General features: G+C 35.9%; 1 protein-coding gene and 1 long non-coding RNA gene across 6 annotated transcripts; both read right to left on the reverse strand.

Annotated features, from left to right (window-relative positions):
- Positions 1-692: 692 nt before the first annotated feature.
- Positions 693-7837, reverse strand: LOC143891558 (mitochondrial adenine nucleotide transporter ADNT1-like). Its single transcript, XM_077396051.1, has 8 exons — positions 7406-7837; positions 6318-6366; positions 5206-5369; positions 4764-4801; positions 2842-2954; positions 2605-2718; positions 1485-1829; positions 693-1205 (listed from the first exon to the last, which is right to left on the reverse strand). Exons 1-8 carry the CDS (start codon positions 7534-7536, stop codon positions 1122-1124), a joined length of 1038 nt encoding a protein of 345 aa, XP_077252166.1. The 5' UTR covers positions 7537-7837; the 3' UTR covers positions 693-1121.
- A 2506-nt stretch (positions 7838-10343) lies between these two features.
- LOC143891559 (uncharacterized) lies at positions 10344-16401 on the reverse strand. 5 transcript variants are annotated; one of them, XR_013255398.1, is made up of 5 exons: positions 16121-16401; positions 15639-15831; positions 12677-13279; positions 11330-11387; positions 10344-10513 (listed from the first exon to the last, which is right to left on the reverse strand). It is a non-coding gene; the product is annotated as an uncharacterized LOC143891559 (long non-coding RNA). The 5 variants fall into 5 exon arrangements; XR_013255395.1 differs by having other exon boundaries at positions 15639-16401; XR_013255396.1 differs by having other exon boundaries at positions 11276-11387; positions 15639-16401.
- Between the last annotated feature and the right edge of the window lie 1082 nt (positions 16402-17483).

Genomic DNA, 17483 nt, shown 5'->3' on the forward strand with positions numbered 1-17483 from the left:
ATTTCTAAAAAGTTCCGACTTATTTTACACACAAAAAAATATAACATGAAACCAACCCTATTTAAATTTTAAATCACAGGGACCTTTAATTTATGATAATACCTTTCTAAATAGACCATAATCATATTAATTCCCTCTAAATCGTGGAAACCCCCCCACCCAAACGCGTGCACGCGCCCGCGCACACACACACAATTTTTTCTGTCAGAAATATTTTTCTTGCAATCCAAACAAGGCTTTAGCATGAAATTCTGTTTAATTTAATTTTGAGATAAACTGGTAAGATGTTCTCATCTTGATAAAGGAAAACAACCATGATCCAATGGTTATGGGATAAATTCTGGGATTTTTTATATATATTTTTTTGGATTTTGAGTACAAAAATTATTATTAATGGACTCAAAATTGCATTTAATCTCTGCTAATTTTGAATTTTGAGTCCAAAAGTGATTATTATTGGACTCAAAATTGCTTCTAATTTTGGGTCCAATAATCAGTTTTGGGCAAAATATCAATTCTCAAAATCCAAAACCAACAGAACCTAATTTAATAATGACAAAGCAGGTTGTACTAAATGTGAGATTCAAGGAGCACCATGCTCCCAATATTTTAATGCATTGTGTTGGGAGGAAGATACTAGAAAGAAATGATAGGGCCAAAAATAAGGTGGCTTTCAGGCCTCTGAATTGTCCTGTACACAATAGATTCAATAGTTTATTGATCTCTTTCAGGACGAAATACCCCAAATAGTTTTGTTCTGCCGCTTTTCATCTTACATGGAAAAACAAGATGAAGTTCCATGGAAAAAACGAAGAAGAAAATAGCTCCTCTCATGGAGCAAGCAAAAGCAGCATAGAGAGGGAGTCAATGTACATTGTAAATCATTAAAGACAATCTTAATTAAACAGCCATTATAAGAATTAGAAACAGGGATTTAAGAAAGCTTATCAAATTAGCCCTGCTGCCCCTCCTTGAAAATGCATATTGACTGCATATGAATGATGTGAAAAAACCAACAGGGTGTTCAGCCCTAGAGACTGGAAAGACTGCATCAAATATCAACATGGGTTTCCATTTTTCTGATTTATTTACCTATTTCTACTGCCTGATTTACCTTTGCTTCAGTCCGATATTCTCATCTCCACTCCAAGAACATCCTTCACCACTTCATACGTCACAAATGCAATCGCAATGGATGGAACCACCTGAATAAAGCAGAGCATCATTCTACATCTTTTTTTGTGAAACACAAGGAAATCAGCAAGGGCGTCAAAAGAAGAATTTCACCACAAATTGTTCAAATTTTTTCAGTGAGTTTTCATACAAAATTATAAACACTCAGCTTTTTATGTTCAGGATGGAACCAATTTTCAGTGTGGAAAACCTTTAGTTGTTTGGAATTTCACCCAATTTGGTAAATTTAAGTTTATCCTGATAATTTTTGCAGTGCTGATGTGAAGAGAATAAAAATAATGGTGACTGACCTTTACTGAATTGGGAACCAAACCCTTGTACAGTGCTCCAAACCCTTCGTGACGAACTGTTTTTCTGAAAGCATCAATCATGCCAGAATATTCGAGTGGCGTTTTGCCCCTCCCATCACCGGTCACAATAGAAGAAGCATCCTTCCATCCTACCATCTGCATTCTTCTGCGAATGACGTCAAGGGGGTAAGCAACTGTCTGTCCAACAGTTCCTGCAGCGGCCCCACATGCAAGCCTCGTTGTCACACCCAGCTCATTGTCTTCAACCAATCCCAACGGTCTGGTTTTGATTAACCAGTCCTTTAGAGATTCATACACGGCAAAGTTGAGGCCCACATAAGGAATCTGTAGTATCAAACAAAATTTAATATTCATGAAATGTAATAATATGTAATGATAAGGAGCATACTCATGCTAACAAAAGAAGCGGTAGCTGGTTCAAAGACTTGTAGACCAATTATGAAGTCAATGAGGTGGGGTGGTAGAAAGACTATAAGCAGAAAACCTTACTGGCGATGGCTTCCAATTTGACACAGGGACTGCTAACATGCAGAATAGAGGTCTATACATAGAATTATTATTCAACGGCTGCTTTTGAATCATTCAAAAAGAAAATGCAGTGAAACAAAACAAAAGGAAGAAAGGTGAAGCTAGCACAGGTCATTAAGGACACAAAAAAGAAAGACAGCAGAAATTCCTCCTTGACACACCAAGGTTAGCCCGCCCATTGGCAACCAAGTTGGCCTTAATAAATCGTGAAACCAAACTGACCATCATACACGTTCAAATAATATTGTTTGTTTCCTAGGGTTAATTAGATATTTGGAATGACTTCTACCATTCAAGAGAATATAATCGAGAGAAAAGGGAGGTAGCATGTGATGTTCTGAGTCGGAACAAGCACTCCCACTCCAACCTATCGGGGGATGTAAGACGCGACCTTGTGAAATGACAGAGGAACCCCCCATGTTTAGTATAGGTCCAATAGAGCACACCGTTTAGAATGGATGCTTGTTCCAGAATCAGAACAAGCTCATACTGCCGCAAGACCATCTACATTTTACTTAATCAAGATATGGAAGGTAGTTAAATAATCATGGATAGTGAAGATTCCACTCACAACTCCAATGACAGAAGGTAGCCAGCCTTTGTAAAGAGCCCGTGGGCCTTCTTCCCGGAGGACAGTTGACAATGCATGAAACATCCCTCTATACTGGTACGGGGACTTCTCTGTCTGCATGAATTAGGAAAAGTGGAAAACAAAGTAACATTAAAAACCATAAACTGCACAATCAGAAACCGCAAAACCAGGAGAAAACCATGGGAAAAAAATTCATCAGGAGAATCAACACAATACCTGGACAGTTAGCCTGCCTCGTACCATGTCCAAAGGATAGGTTGATGACATGGCAATGATGCCAGCACATGCACCAGCTCCAAGGCGTAAAAGAGGTGTGAGCTGAGCATTCTCTGCAAAAAGTTATGGGTAAAAATCAGCACTGGTTGCATTGGGACATTAAGGTATACATCAGAGGATATGGAAGCAATTTGAAAAGTCAGCTATGGCATTAGTGTCTTGATATAATTGTCATGCAATTCCAAAAGAATTTTCGTGAGACTAAGGGCTCAATTAATGGGTTAATTAGAGGAAAGAAAGAAATCACTGGAGAGTCAGGATCAGATTTAGCATCCTGCATCCAGCACAAAACTAACATATGTAAAACTCCACATGTGAATGGGCACACTTGTCTATCAAAACATCTATTTGGATAAAGTGCCTGCATGGCTTGACTCGCATGAACTTAGTGAGGCAAATTAGATGCTACCAACTGCAGGAATAACAAAGTTCCCTTGGAAGATGTTGATTATCAACCTTTGTCAGCGTTTGAGCTAAGATGGATAAAGTTACTATTAGGTGCGTTGGTTTTATTCGAGGATGACGGTATAGTAATGCATTGCAATAATTAAGTAGTACTGCATCACCGTTAATCTAGTCTTCCATGACATAGGCAAAAGCATCAAGACATTCAATTCGAGCAAGAGCATAACTAGAGAGATAATTACAAGATATATCTGAAGTGAAACTCGGAGAAAATCTGATCTGGCTTCCTAGTTGGCAAATTGGGAATGTTAGACCCATTATAGAGAGGCAGAGTTTTTCTTCTTCTTTTTTCTGGATCCTTAGAGAAACAATATGTGACGTGGCATCGATGCGGACCACCTTTTACAAACGAAACCAATTCCCCAAGAAATAGCAAGAGCAAGACACTTGTATATAAACATATTTTTCATGTTTGGAAACCAGTATCCTCATCGGCTAGACTTATCTAACAGTCAAGTTACATACCTAGTGTTTTTTTAAATGGGATACCTAGTGCTGTTCAATAGAATTGAAAGACTAGAATATGGCACTCTATTTATATTACTAATTTAATGTTGTCATGTTGGAGTAGGCAGCTGAAGAAGACTTCAGTCAAAATTTTGAGACAAACTCATCTATAACATTACAATGGCTAGGGTTTCAATTTTGTAAGATTGTGTTATTTAGTCGTCGAAGAGTAAAGTAGCTATCTAATATCAATGTGATTTCATATAAGATTTGGATAATCTAAAATGTGATTTAATATATAATTCTGATAATTTAATATGTGATTTAATATATAATTCTGATAATCTAATATGTGATTTCATATAAAATTTGGTTGTCACTGAAATTTACATATGCTCTACATGTATTTGCTTTATCTTTTATTAATAATTCCACCATTTCAAGAGACTTTTCCATGTCAACTCACTCTAGTTACTTTTGTTTGTAAGTAGTGGGAGATAACAAAAATAGGGAAAATGATATAGGGAGAACAAAAATAGGGCACAACCTACAACTAAGACACGTGGGTAGAAAACAGGAAAAAGGCTGAGGATTTGAACTTTTAAGTCCTATATATGTAGCTATATATATATCTTAAGCACACCCAAATAACAAATAGAAATGGATGTCAGTGCTTCCTTGTACTATTAGTATGTACTTGTAAAGACAACAACGGATGTTAGTTTGACCATCATCATCATCATCATCATTTAATGCTATATCCTTTATTATCACTACAGTAACTTCGAGATACCACTTATACTGGTTCTCAAAATGCATATCCTTAGATGTTATGTTCTCATTAATATAAGTAGAAAATATTTTAACATAATACAAAATTCATAGAAAGATTAACAGACTAAACAAAATTGCAAGTTTTGAGGAAAAAACTATGAAAATAAAAAATATACCGTTTCCAGGTTGTTGTCGACGGAGCAATAAGATTCCCCTGTTAGCAAATCAATTGACAATCATCAAAACTAGAAAAATGATTTCATGGATGAATCCTAACTTTAAGACATGAAAACATTACACAATGTTTTTGTTCTCAATGAATGGAAATTGTAGTGGAAACACAAAAAAATGCTTAAACTAAGTTTCCCATGTTCAACATTTCAGGTCAACAGCAAAATGAACTTAGAAGAAAAGAAGTAAGAATAAAACCCTATAGAATTTATCAATATTGTATAAATTAACAAGCTGTAATAGTTTATGCATATATCATGCACTAGTGCAATAAATAAGGAGGAACTGTTAGTATCCATTAAATGATTATGACCATAATATACAATGAAATAAAACGTGTCCGCCTCTATCAGTGCAAGATAAAGGTTAGATGAAAAGAAATTGTACCTTGATGCTTGCTCATAGCTAAAGAACTTGACGGCTGAATTCGGAACGATGCGTGCACAATTGGTACCATTGCCTTTAAAGAGCCCTCGAAAACCCTCAGTTCTCCAAATATATTTCAGGCCTTGAATTGTTCCACTGTACTTGATACTGTGAGGATTTTGAACCTGTATTTGCAAAGCCAAGGAACATACCTTGCTTTAGAATGCAAAGAGTGACAAGAAAATAAAAATAAAGTTGGGATGAAGATGCCAGATATTGGAAAAGCACAGGTTCTTCAATATTTTTATCAACAAAAAAGGAATGAGCTATGAAAGAGATCAAGCATATGCTTCACAATGATGTGCTTAAAACATAATCCCCCATAAGTCTAGCTTTCTTCTCTAAATTGCAAAACTAACTTTTCCACTCCTGAAGCCATATTGTCAGTATTCCTTGATGTGTTATAACCATAATGCCCTCTACAGTCCACAGTTCCTTTCAGCAAAAGACTGAAGGAAGATCACATATAGTTATTAGAAGGTATAGTCAAAGGCCAATGAATAGGAAACCAAACGTTTTGGTCTATTTTAGACTTCTGCAAAAGCTTCTAAAAATGTTTTCTCAACATTGTTGTATATTTTCATTTTTAGCTCTCTTTAGAAATAGTTTTATAGTCATTTGAGGGGCAATTGATATTTTTTCAATCCTACCAAATGAATGGGAGGGTTCAAAACACATCAAAACCCCTCATTTTCATACTTTTGCAGAGCCCATTTCTTTGAATTTTTTAACTATTGAAAAAAAAAATTACACTGATTATAGCGTCTTCCCGGAACAAAACACCGAAATGGACGAAACATCATAACATTTCATTCTAATGAGCAAAATGAAACATCCACCCATACGAAATTAATAACTAAGACTACAACTAAAAAAGGTGAGTATACTACCCAAAAACATCACAACCCATTATAGGAACATGCAACGACTTGCAATAATATCTCATTAAAATTTCAATCATTTGCTGACCTTAGAAATTTTTGTGGGAAGTTGGGAAAAGGCAAAGAAGATAGAAATAATGATACAAAGATTTCGTGGCTGAAAGCAGTTTAAAGAGTTAAAACAAAATCTACCTGCAGCAATATTTTTAACCGCTCCAAAGGAGCAACAGCAGTGCGTGATCTGCAATAGAAATACACAACATAGATCAGCGCAAAGACAAATACTACAATAGAAGATGCATATTACATGAGTGCAACCTAAATTCTTATGTTACCATTGTACAATTCATTAGCTTACTGTTCCACATTGTCATACAATTTACTCAAAAGGAATCACATGGCATTTTTTTTATGATTATCAATTATCTTAAAATAAGTTACACACTATAGATTGGAGTAGTAAAATGGAATAACTGGTGATATCCAGGGACTGACTTCTTTCACATTTATAATTGGTTTTTGTGCTCTTCGTTTTTCTTTTGTGCCTGGGTGCCCTATGTAGTTCATCACTTGTAAGAAACTATGGAATTTCAATTATTGGAATGCAGTTACCGTTTTTAAAAAAATGTAGTTTATTAAGTAAATCCTTATTTCCCATAATTTAACTAATTTCTGTAGTTATATTGGTTTTGTGCCGAAGCGTAAGAAAACGTACGATTTGATCTGGCACTCTAATGGTTTTAAGGCCTGATTATACTTCCAATTGACCAACAAACAAATCCCAAAATTAGAAGAAAAAAGCATTGCCTTTAGAGCTCTAGATCATTAGTTTCCCAAGCCAGTAAGTCTGTAACCAGTCATCTTAAAATCCCCTGCTTCACTCTAGAGGTTAAGGAAACAAAACTGAACCAGAAAATCATGACATTTATAATAAGCACCAACATAAAGCAAAAAATTACCAAAACCCTAGCGTAGGGTTTAAAGAAGCAGGAACGACTCAAAATTGAAAAAAAAACTAACGGATTACAAAGGAAATAAGAACAAAATCGGCAACGGATTTGCAGTAGTAACTAAAAAACATAGTAAATCAATGAAAAGAAGAAAAAAAAAAGTAAATCAGAGAAAATAACAAAGCTCCAAACCTAATTAGTGTTCAAGAAAAAAACGAAAACGAAAGAAGAGACCAAAACTTAAACGTCCTTGAGTTGAAATGTCACAAAAAGAATCAAACAATAAAATTGTAGAAAAAGAGGAAGAAATGAGAAAAGATAGAAACAGACACTCCTCCCGCAACACCTCCGGCGAAGAGAGATTTAGAGATGGTGAGGATGGCGTGGCTGGGCCCCGCCTTTACTCCTTCGCTCGCTATCTTCGCCTCCTCCGCCAGATTCACCATACTTTCCGACGCCATTAGGAATCAAGAAAAAGAAAATCTCGCCCCCCGCGGAGGAGGAGGAGGAGCTGATCAGAAGGTTTTTAGCGTTCGATAAAATGAAAATTAGTAATGTGGAGGGAGAGAGAGGGGGTTTTTATTTTCTCGTCTGTTGGGTTTTTGAGGAGACGGAAACCTAGATCTTCCGACGGCCGTTGAGCCGAGCCGGCCACGCCTTCCCGGCTATCTGGAAAGATGAGTCTCCGGGCAAATGGTCGGGTATCAATGTCAAAAGTACTAAAACCCCCCTATCCTTCAATAGATGGACAATAGCAACCACCAATCTCTCTATCAACTGACGGTATTATTACCCTTTACATTCCACTTTTTTTTGCTAGGGACCATTGCACAAGGCATTTCACATATAAACTGTTGCATGAGAGCAGCCGATTAATTAAATAAGACAAAATTTGTTGAAAAGTGAGCCTATGTGGCTGCTCTCTCTCATGCATGCAATTGTCCCTAGCAAATCCCTTTTTTCATTCATTTGATTTTGTGCTTCCACTCCAACAACATTGGAGGGATTGTTTAGAGTCGGAAATTAGCTGATATCATCAAAACCCGGATATCACGCAATGATCAAAATTTGGGAATTGACCGGGTAACCACTCACGATGACTGAAAAGCCCCTTCACAAAATGACTTATATTCGGAGTAAAAACCATTTTGTGAAAGGGCTTTTTAGTCAATATATGAAAGGGTGCTGGCATTCCCACTCATAAAATACAGTCAGGGGGGATCACAGTATATCATATACGACAAACTAACAAGGGTGGAAGTGGAATTGGACAGTCTAAATTAATTTGAACGGCTTAGCTACGCCCCAAAAAGCTAAGCCGTTGATTTTGTAGTCCTTAATCTCTGTCCACATGGGACCCAGACCGTATACCTCTCCTCATGCTGATCTACTAGATTATACATGCATATACGTCCCAAAAACTGATTGTTAGGATTGATCTCAACGGTGAGATTGTCCACCAAGTGGAGGGACGGGAAAGAACATATTCTCCCTTGCTTCCCAAGAAATACACAAAAGGTTTGTGGAATACAATGCCATTTTCATTAGAATATTACAAAAGTGCCACTAAACTAGCTACGTCCCCCCCTCCCCTTTACTCTCACATGTAAGTTGGGAGTGTGCATGGGCCGGGCTAGAACAGGCCTACACTTACATTTTTGGACTCACAATGGGTTCTCAAAATTCAAAACAAATAGGGCCTAAATGGGCCCAAAACATTTATATTTCCGTGGCAGTTTAGCCTTCCGAGCTCAGCCCGTGGTCTACACTTACTGATTCGTATCCCTGCTTGTAATAAAAGGTAGGAAAATAATTTGAAGATGCCAAGGGATGACAAGTGATAATTCACCCTCTTTTCTTCCCCTGGCCACTCCCCGCAACTCTAGAGAAACCCGTTTTGCAACACAGCAGGAAACCGAACAAATCGGTTATTGCCATGACATCACAAGTGACATACAACTATTCCTTTGTTTGTTTTAGGCAACTCATAAGTAAGGTTACTTTCTGTACACATGGCACATTGTGATTTTTGGTTCCTCAGATCAGTCTTATTCTCAGTTACCATATCATTTTCCATACTTTCCCCCTTTTACTTGGGACAGCCCCCTCTATCTTAAAAGAGTAGTGATGGCATAAATACACTAGAGACTAGAGAGGGCTGTCCCAAGTAAAAACAATGGGCAAATATATCACTTCCCATATGATTACTCTTTTAATACTATACGAGGGAGTGATTCCGAGAAGAACAAGAGGTGAATCGTCTTTGTCGGCTGGCCGCCACAAAATAGATCTAAAGACTGAGCCGGACGGCGAGAACCTAGTCGGTGTTTATCGCCGACAGTTGCTGGTGATAGCTAAGTTATATATGACTTTATAAGCTAAAACCTGGATTGTACATTTCCAGGATTGTAAAATCTGGGTTTTTTATTATATAATCCAAGTTTTAGGATATAAAATCCAGTCTTTTACAATCCTAGAGTATAAAATCCATGTATCCAAACGGCCCCAAGAAGTCAATCTTGATTGACATAAACAAATTTAAACCACATTTTTTTTAATTTGAAAAAAAAAAACATGTTTTTATTGGTTTACCGTCTAAAACTTTTCCAATAAAAATGCTTGAGGAAAAACACATTTAAAATGTGTTTTTAATATTTTAAATGCCTTTTGGCCAACTTTACCCCCACCATATAACAAAATTTTATACGCAATTTTGTGTTTTTCCATTTTTTTATCTTTACCCAAAACCATATTAAACTTGAATTTTTCCCGTCCCGTCCCAAATCATTTGCTAATTATGATTGTCTTATATTGTATACTAGTTGCAGACCCGTGCGATGCACAGGGCGAGGAAAAAAAAAATGCTTAAAAGCTACTTTCATTCTAATTATGGGAATATTATTTATTAGTTTTAAAAAGTGAATCCAAAGACAGGTATATATATTTCCATGATTTGGGGTATAACCTGGGTTAAATTTCAAATTATGAGAAATCAAAGAAAATCAGGTTAACAAAACCAAATAATCCAAAAGGGCAAATTGCTTTTGGATTGAAATAGAGAGGGAAAAAGGGTTAAATTTGCCTTTGAAGAGAAGGTGTGAAGGCATTCAAGTCATTTAAAAGTGAAATTTAATCATTTTAATCAAATAATAACAGCCTGATAGTTTTATATAGGGAAACACATATCACAGTAACGGAGGACAAACAAACCAAATAATTTTTCAAAGCAGAACGCCAGAACCATATAACCCGAAACTAGAACAATAAATTATGCAAAGGAAGAAAGATTAATGTTTTATGTATTTTTTTTATAGTTTGATTACATGCTTACAACGCAGTGGTGTTAGTTGGTTTTTTGTTGTAGTTGATGTTCGTATTCGAGATAGAAACAGAGTGATGTGACCTAATCCGACTCAAAATCATCGAGGCCTAGCCGATCTGAAACAAAATAATCAGAATTTCTTTTAGAAAAAAAAAGAAACAAATTACGCATAGGGGTAAATTAATTAATAACTATAAAAAAGGAAAAAAAATCCCCAACCTCCTTTACCCAAAATAGTAGATACTGATTGTGTAAAAAAAGGGAAAGAAAAAACCCCATCGACATAATAAAAAAGAGCCGACCCCCTTTACCCAAAATAGATGATATTGAAAAAGTTTTTTAAAAAAAAAGGAAAAATATCCCTAACACCATTACCGAAAGAAATGAAGATATCACAAAAGAAGGGAAAAAAACACAGGTATGAAAATGTTAGATAGAATAAAAAACACAGAAGAATAATAATAAAATGAAAATAACAATACAAACATAAACCTACTGAAATCCAGAGATTTGCAAAGGATGATTGGGGCAACAACATGATAAAAAGAAAGCAGAGTTCCAACAAACATATCGCAGCCCATGTATATGGATGTAGCCCATCACCACCACCATAAAAAAACACTCTTATGAAGAATTCCTCTTCAAATTTGAAAGACAATCGTTAGAATGATATATTTAGTTGGCAACTCCAATCAGTCAAACCCATTCACCTAAATCTCAAAATTCAAGAAGAAAATGATCAAAAGAATCTCAAAATCCAAAATTCACACTGAACTTTGTGAACTATTAGATAGCCTAGACCATCATTGGAAACAGTATAAAACTTAATCCAAAGAATTTAAAAAATATGAACAGAAAGAAGCAAACAAAAGGCTTACATCTAGAGTAAAACCAATATAGATTAGAGTAATAGCCTGCTCTTGGTGACATACCATCTATGATGATATCGCCCTGACTGCTTTTGGGATGTCTCGAGCATCGACGATATGCCTGAACAATGGTAATATCTCGTTCAAGCATTTGATGCGCGTCAAATAAAATCATACTCATATATATATGAACAAAATCATGTTTATTTCAGAAATGCTTTTTTCTTGTCTCTTCTAATCCCAATCGAAGCTTCTCTTTGTGGAAATCATGATTAGAACAAAAGTAGTATAATGAAAAACTTGAAACACATGAATCGAAGACTTTGATTCAAGCACCTATAGATGAACTACTAATAGATATGAAAAACTATGAACAAACATAAACTAATAGAAAGGAATAAAGAATAATAAAAGTAAAATCTCTTCGCGCCAAGCGAACGAAGGTGAAAAACAAAGCTGGTAATAACATCCTTTCAGATAAGTCTCCCTTTCTAATAACAAAGCTTTCTATTAACGCTTCTCATGAAAAGACAAATTTTAATGGCGTCCAACACCGGTGTCACAACAGAAACTGCACCATATATTCTTCCTCAGTATTCTTCTTGAATGGAGGGCACACCACCGAATCATATGAAAAAAATGGCTGAGGTTGAATGAGCTCGTAAGAAAAGAAATCTTCATTTAAAAATGTTTGTATGCGTTAGGAAATGAATCGAAAATACGGAATACCAAAGGAATTCTTTTTATTTGCAGACGGTTCCAATAGGACGAAGGGGCGACTTTTCCAACTTCAACAGAAACCAAAACGTGTGTGTGTGTGTGTGTGTGTGTGTGTGTGTGTGTGTGTGTGTGTGTATATATATATATATATATATAATGAGAAGAAGAAAATGAAATAGATGAAAGCAGTGGATGGAAACCCAATTACTCTCACACCTTGAAACAAACATGCAGACCAAAAGAAGAACATAGACAATTCACTTTTCTTGATTGGGACCCAGTGGGTAACAGGCATTCCTAACATAGATTTTGCATTTTCATCTTTGAGTCACAATTCAAGAGGTAGGAAAAAAAAATGCAAATGCTCGCCTACTTGCAAATTGGGATAAACTACTACTTGCATCATCAAAACATCAACACAGATCAGAAGCCCTCTTTAGCAAAAAAAAAAAAGATGATTGGATTCGAGATGAACATCACATCTCAATAAGCAGAAAAAAAGAAGTTAGAACAAAGTTAGCTTTCCGCCATTAAAAAAAAAGTTAGCTTTCTCATTGCATAGACAACCAGGGAAAAGAAGGGGAAAAAATAGATACTACAAAACAGATATATTTGAGAGAAATTAAAAGGCAATAAAATAAAGGCGCAGCCCATTTCCAAGGGAAAAAAACCAGAATCCAATTCATCTACCTTATATCCAAGTTCAGCACTCATTATGAAGCATAAAGATCAGACTAGTAGCTTCCTGTTTTTGACGGACCATCGATGATTATTCTCCCTGACAGCTTTGGGGACGTCTCTAATATCGACAATACGGCTGAACATAGGTAATAACTCGTTGATGCATTCCATCAAACACCTGGTGTGCATAAAATAAAATCATATTCAGATACATAAAATATGAGAAGTAGAAAAGGAAATTGAAGAAAGAAATGGTTGAAAACCATTAGACGAAAAAAGGTTAACCCCCAAGAAATTCACAGATGCACAGAAATGATACGGGTAAAAAGATCTATGACAAAGATGCCCAGACACATGCACATCTATAAATAAACATAGAAGCATTGTTTTTTTTTCCTCTATACAAATAGCACAGTTAAGTTTAAAGACGATTTCCTTTTAAGGCATTTCATCGAGCAAATTGTGTGCACATGAACCATGTATATGAAGTAGGAGAAAGCCTCCATCATCTGTTGGTGTCGCTTTTAATGGGACACCATCTTCTGGTTCTTCTTGTAAATCATCAACATGTTATTTGCCATACACCAAATGAATTGATGTTCTCACCAATGTCTGCGCCAGAAACAAAATCATGAGCTAAAATGACAACCATAACTCCAGAATAGTTGCATCAACACAATTTCTATGAGACCATGCTTTAGTATAGAATATACACCAATATTAAACCCACCAACAAAATTAAATGAAATTATATATATATATATATATATATATACATACATACTTGATGAGATAAATATGAAAGAAACAACAAAGGTAGAGCCAAACTATAACCAAAATAACCCTTCAGAAGAACAGAAGAAAGGAGAAATATCTCAAAATTGGAAGAACCGGGTTCCACCATACTACTATAACCTTTACAAAGTTGTAGAAAGTCACGAATCGTATCATGGGCCTGTAATAGAGGATTGGATTGCGGTGATGGAGAGAGGAAGAAGAGGCAGGTAGAGGCCATGGCAGCCATTGATTCTCAGAGAAGGGGATTAATGTTTGGGGAATGTGGAAAGTAATGGGCTAGCCATAAATCACGCACTATGCAGTCATGAAATGGTGAAACTGGCGTTACGGGAATAGCAGGAGACGGACCGTTTGGAATGGAAAGGTTGTATGCGTTTGGAGCTTCCCCTATGAGGAAGCGTTATGCATTAGGCGAAGAGGCAATCGGCAAAACACATTAATATAAAGCGGGGAAATATCTAGAAAATGGTAAGGGGAGACGTTTGGAGATACCAAAGGGCTCTTGTAATTCCAACTTTTGCGTAAAAATTACTCTCTATTAAAATCGGAACTTTAGATTTCCCTAAATTTCAGCCACAATGAGGAGATACGTTATTTATCTAAACTTTTGCATAGAGGAGTGACACATGGCATCACCATGGCTTAGAGGATTCCGCTTTACTTATACTAGTAAAAAAACCCGTGCGATGCACGGGGCGATGAAAATATAGAGGTTGGCTGGCAGACTGCTGTGCAAAAAACAATCATAATTAAAATCTTCTTAAAAATTAAATTTTACATGGAAACAATAAATAAGGTGATGACCTTTTCTAGAAAGTAATCATCATCAACAGTCACTAATATGGACTAAATTCAACCAAAGTAAATAGCGGAAAAAAGTAATTTATAAAATCAATGACCCTAAAATGGGCTCAATTTAACCAAAGAAATAAAAAAAAAGTAGGGAGTTTTGGCTAAAAACAGTAACCTACTATGCACTAAAAACAGTAACCTACTTTCCACATTTTATTTTAAATTTAAAAATGACAAATTTACCCTTTATATAAGAATTTTAGGGGTGGGATTATGATATTCCCACACCCATTATTTTTAGAGTTTTTATATGGTGTAAGCTTGCAGCTCAGTATTTTTCAAAAAGTATTGTATTGAACACCATAGGATGATCGAAACCATCCATTTGATAGGACACAATATAAATAGGTTGCGCCCCACAAATCAATTCCATAAGATGATCCTAGCCTTTCGATCTAAAAAGGAACTGGGTGTTATGGAAACCACTATAGAAAGGATGGTTAGGATCATCCTATGGAGGATCATTTGATGGTCCAAATGTAAATAGGTTGTGCCCCAAGAATTTTAGGGGTAGGATTATGATACTCCCAAACCCCCCTTATTTTAATTTAGAGCTTTTATCTGGTGTAACCTTACATAGTTCAGTATTTTTCAAAAAGTACTATACGGCAAACCATAGGATGATCCAAACCATCCATTTGATGGGCCACAACGGTTGTGCCCCAAAAATCATTTCCATAAGATGATCCCTTTCTTGAAAGTAATTATCCTCAACAGTCCCTAAGATGGACAAAATTAAAGCAAAGAAAACAAAGAAAAAGTAATTTGTAAAATCAATTTGTCCCTAAAATGGGCAAAGTAATTTAACCAAACAAATAAAAAAATTAATTTGTAAAAAATGACAAAGAAAAAAGAAAGAAAGTAATGGATCAAAGCATGAATAAATTTGCTATAATAATTGAATCCGGTGTACCAATATCTTTTTTGAGGCATTCCATCAAATAGGTGGCGTGCATCTAATAAATCCATACTAAAATGTATAATGACCAATCTGCACTTTTTTGTCAAAGAAGCAGATGCTAAAGCCTGAGCATTTTTCTTGATATCCAAGAAGAAGCATCAACGACCCAACAAACTTATAAAATGCAAGCAAATCCATAACTGGACTTTGTATAAGTGGTTCATAATCCATGGATCTCTTTGTTATACACAGAGCAAAGATAAAAGCAGCAGAGATAAATCCACACAGGTGAAATTAAAATGTCTATACTCAAAATACAACTGAAATGTAAAATCAAATCCACAAAATAGAAATATAAATAATTCACATATTAATCCAAAAACTCATAAAAGAAGAAAGTGCCTAGAAAATAGTACCGACCAAATTTTGGTTGGCTAGATGGGTAAGATCAATAAAACCAGAGTAGCATCAGTATTGCAACTCGAATCAGTCCCGATGCTCCCATTCTCCAAGAAATTGCTTGCCATAAGTGCCAGGTCAACAGATTTTTGGAAATTACAATTGTGAGTGATAGCACAACCAAAACGTCTCTTCGCAGGAAATGGAGAAGAAGCTGATGATATATTGTTATCCGTTGAAAAGAAGAACAAATGCAAGAAATTAGTCAGATAGACGACTTGAAATCCCTCCAAAAGCCAAGCAAATAAAGGATTAATCTCTAGTCTAGTCACAAAAAAGTGAAAAAACTTAATTCTAAACAAAAAAAAAAAAACTATTGAGCAAGACAGAGAGCTCGTAAATTGAACAGAGAAAAGGAAAAAGAATATAGCATAGTATTTTTCATTCATCAAGGAAGTAAATGAATGAAAGGAAAACATGATTTCTATTTCTAAACCCTTTACATGGTTTAGAAGTCATCCTCAGAGCTCAAGTACTGGCCATGATCTCTTGGCCAGTATATATTGGTTTCTTCTCTCAAAACTCTATTAGCTATGAATATCGATGTGTCTAAAAAAATAGGGAAAACAATTTGGCTTTCCTCTTCTGGCTGAAAGCCTGAAAGTAAGGACAGTGGGGATATTAGGGTTCTTGGGGACATATGGAAGAGAGAAAAGGACACGTGTTGGGTTAAGCACAGAAGTTGCTGAGGAGAAAATATCTCTGACTTTCTAGAGAGAGAGAAACGGAGGACACATATTAAAGAGAGTGGAGGTACGATTTTACCCTTCTATATAGCCATCGAGAGAGGAGAAATCAAGGCCTCTTTCTTATCTTGTGTTAATAGAGACAAAAAAAATGAAAAATATCTCTAGAATGACTTGACACGTTGAATAGAAAAGGAAAAATATCTCTGCAACAACCTTGACGTGTTAAATTAGATACATTCAGTATTTTTCTCCTTTCAAGATAAGGCTACTGAAAGGGCAAAACTACCCCCACGAAATGGCTGGATAGATACACGGGAAGAGCATTAAAACGGTAAAAATCAGCCACCTTAACGTGTTAAATGCACAGAGTTTTCAAATAAATGAAAAAATTCATCATTTTCTCTTCTGCTATAGAAGCGTTCAAAAAATCCCACAAAAATATCTCCCATGCCAAAAACACTCGTGGTAAAGAAGGAAATTAGAATTTGTTGGAGGGTTCAACCGGAAAGAAGTACAAAAAAAGAGGCTGGGGGAGTAAGGGACGACGACACGTGGCGGGGAACAGTAAAAAATCCTTCTGGCTTATTATAGTAGATAATATATATAAGATGTATTTACATCTTTACAAATAAGACAAAAGGAAGGCTAAACTAAAGGGCGCCTTTACAGAAAAGGGCCACAAGGGCACCCTCATTGTATCCCCATTACCAAAATGCATTTATAAAGCACTACAAAATGTAAAACTATAGAAACAATTAATGCACTCTTGTGGCGTGGATCCAATGGAGGCACCCTTGTGGCAGGATTTTGCAAGGACGCCCTTAAGTTTAGCATTTCTCACAAGACAAACTCATTTTGACTCATCTACCTAATTTTTTTGGTGACATACTTATAGCTACATATGCACCCTAAACATGTGCACACGTCTTCCCAATTTCTATTTTAAGTGTTTTAGGTGCTTACGAAGGCCTTGCTTTCTTAGGTAGATGATCATCTCATGGATGCCTCAAAAGCATCTCCAAATCATCGTAGAACATAAAGAACAGGCCAAAGCCCAGATGAATGAAGAAGAGTTGAGAAAAGATGAAGAGGTTGTAAGTCCTTGGGATTGTGGAAG

The sequence above is a fragment of the Tasmannia lanceolata genome, unplaced genomic scaffold, assembly GCF_043159265.1.
Source record: "Tasmannia lanceolata isolate RefF3 unplaced genomic scaffold, GAP_Taslan_0.1 ptg000015l, whole genome shotgun sequence".
Classification (NCBI taxonomy): domain Eukaryota; kingdom Viridiplantae; phylum Streptophyta; class Magnoliopsida; order Canellales; family Winteraceae; genus Tasmannia; species Tasmannia lanceolata.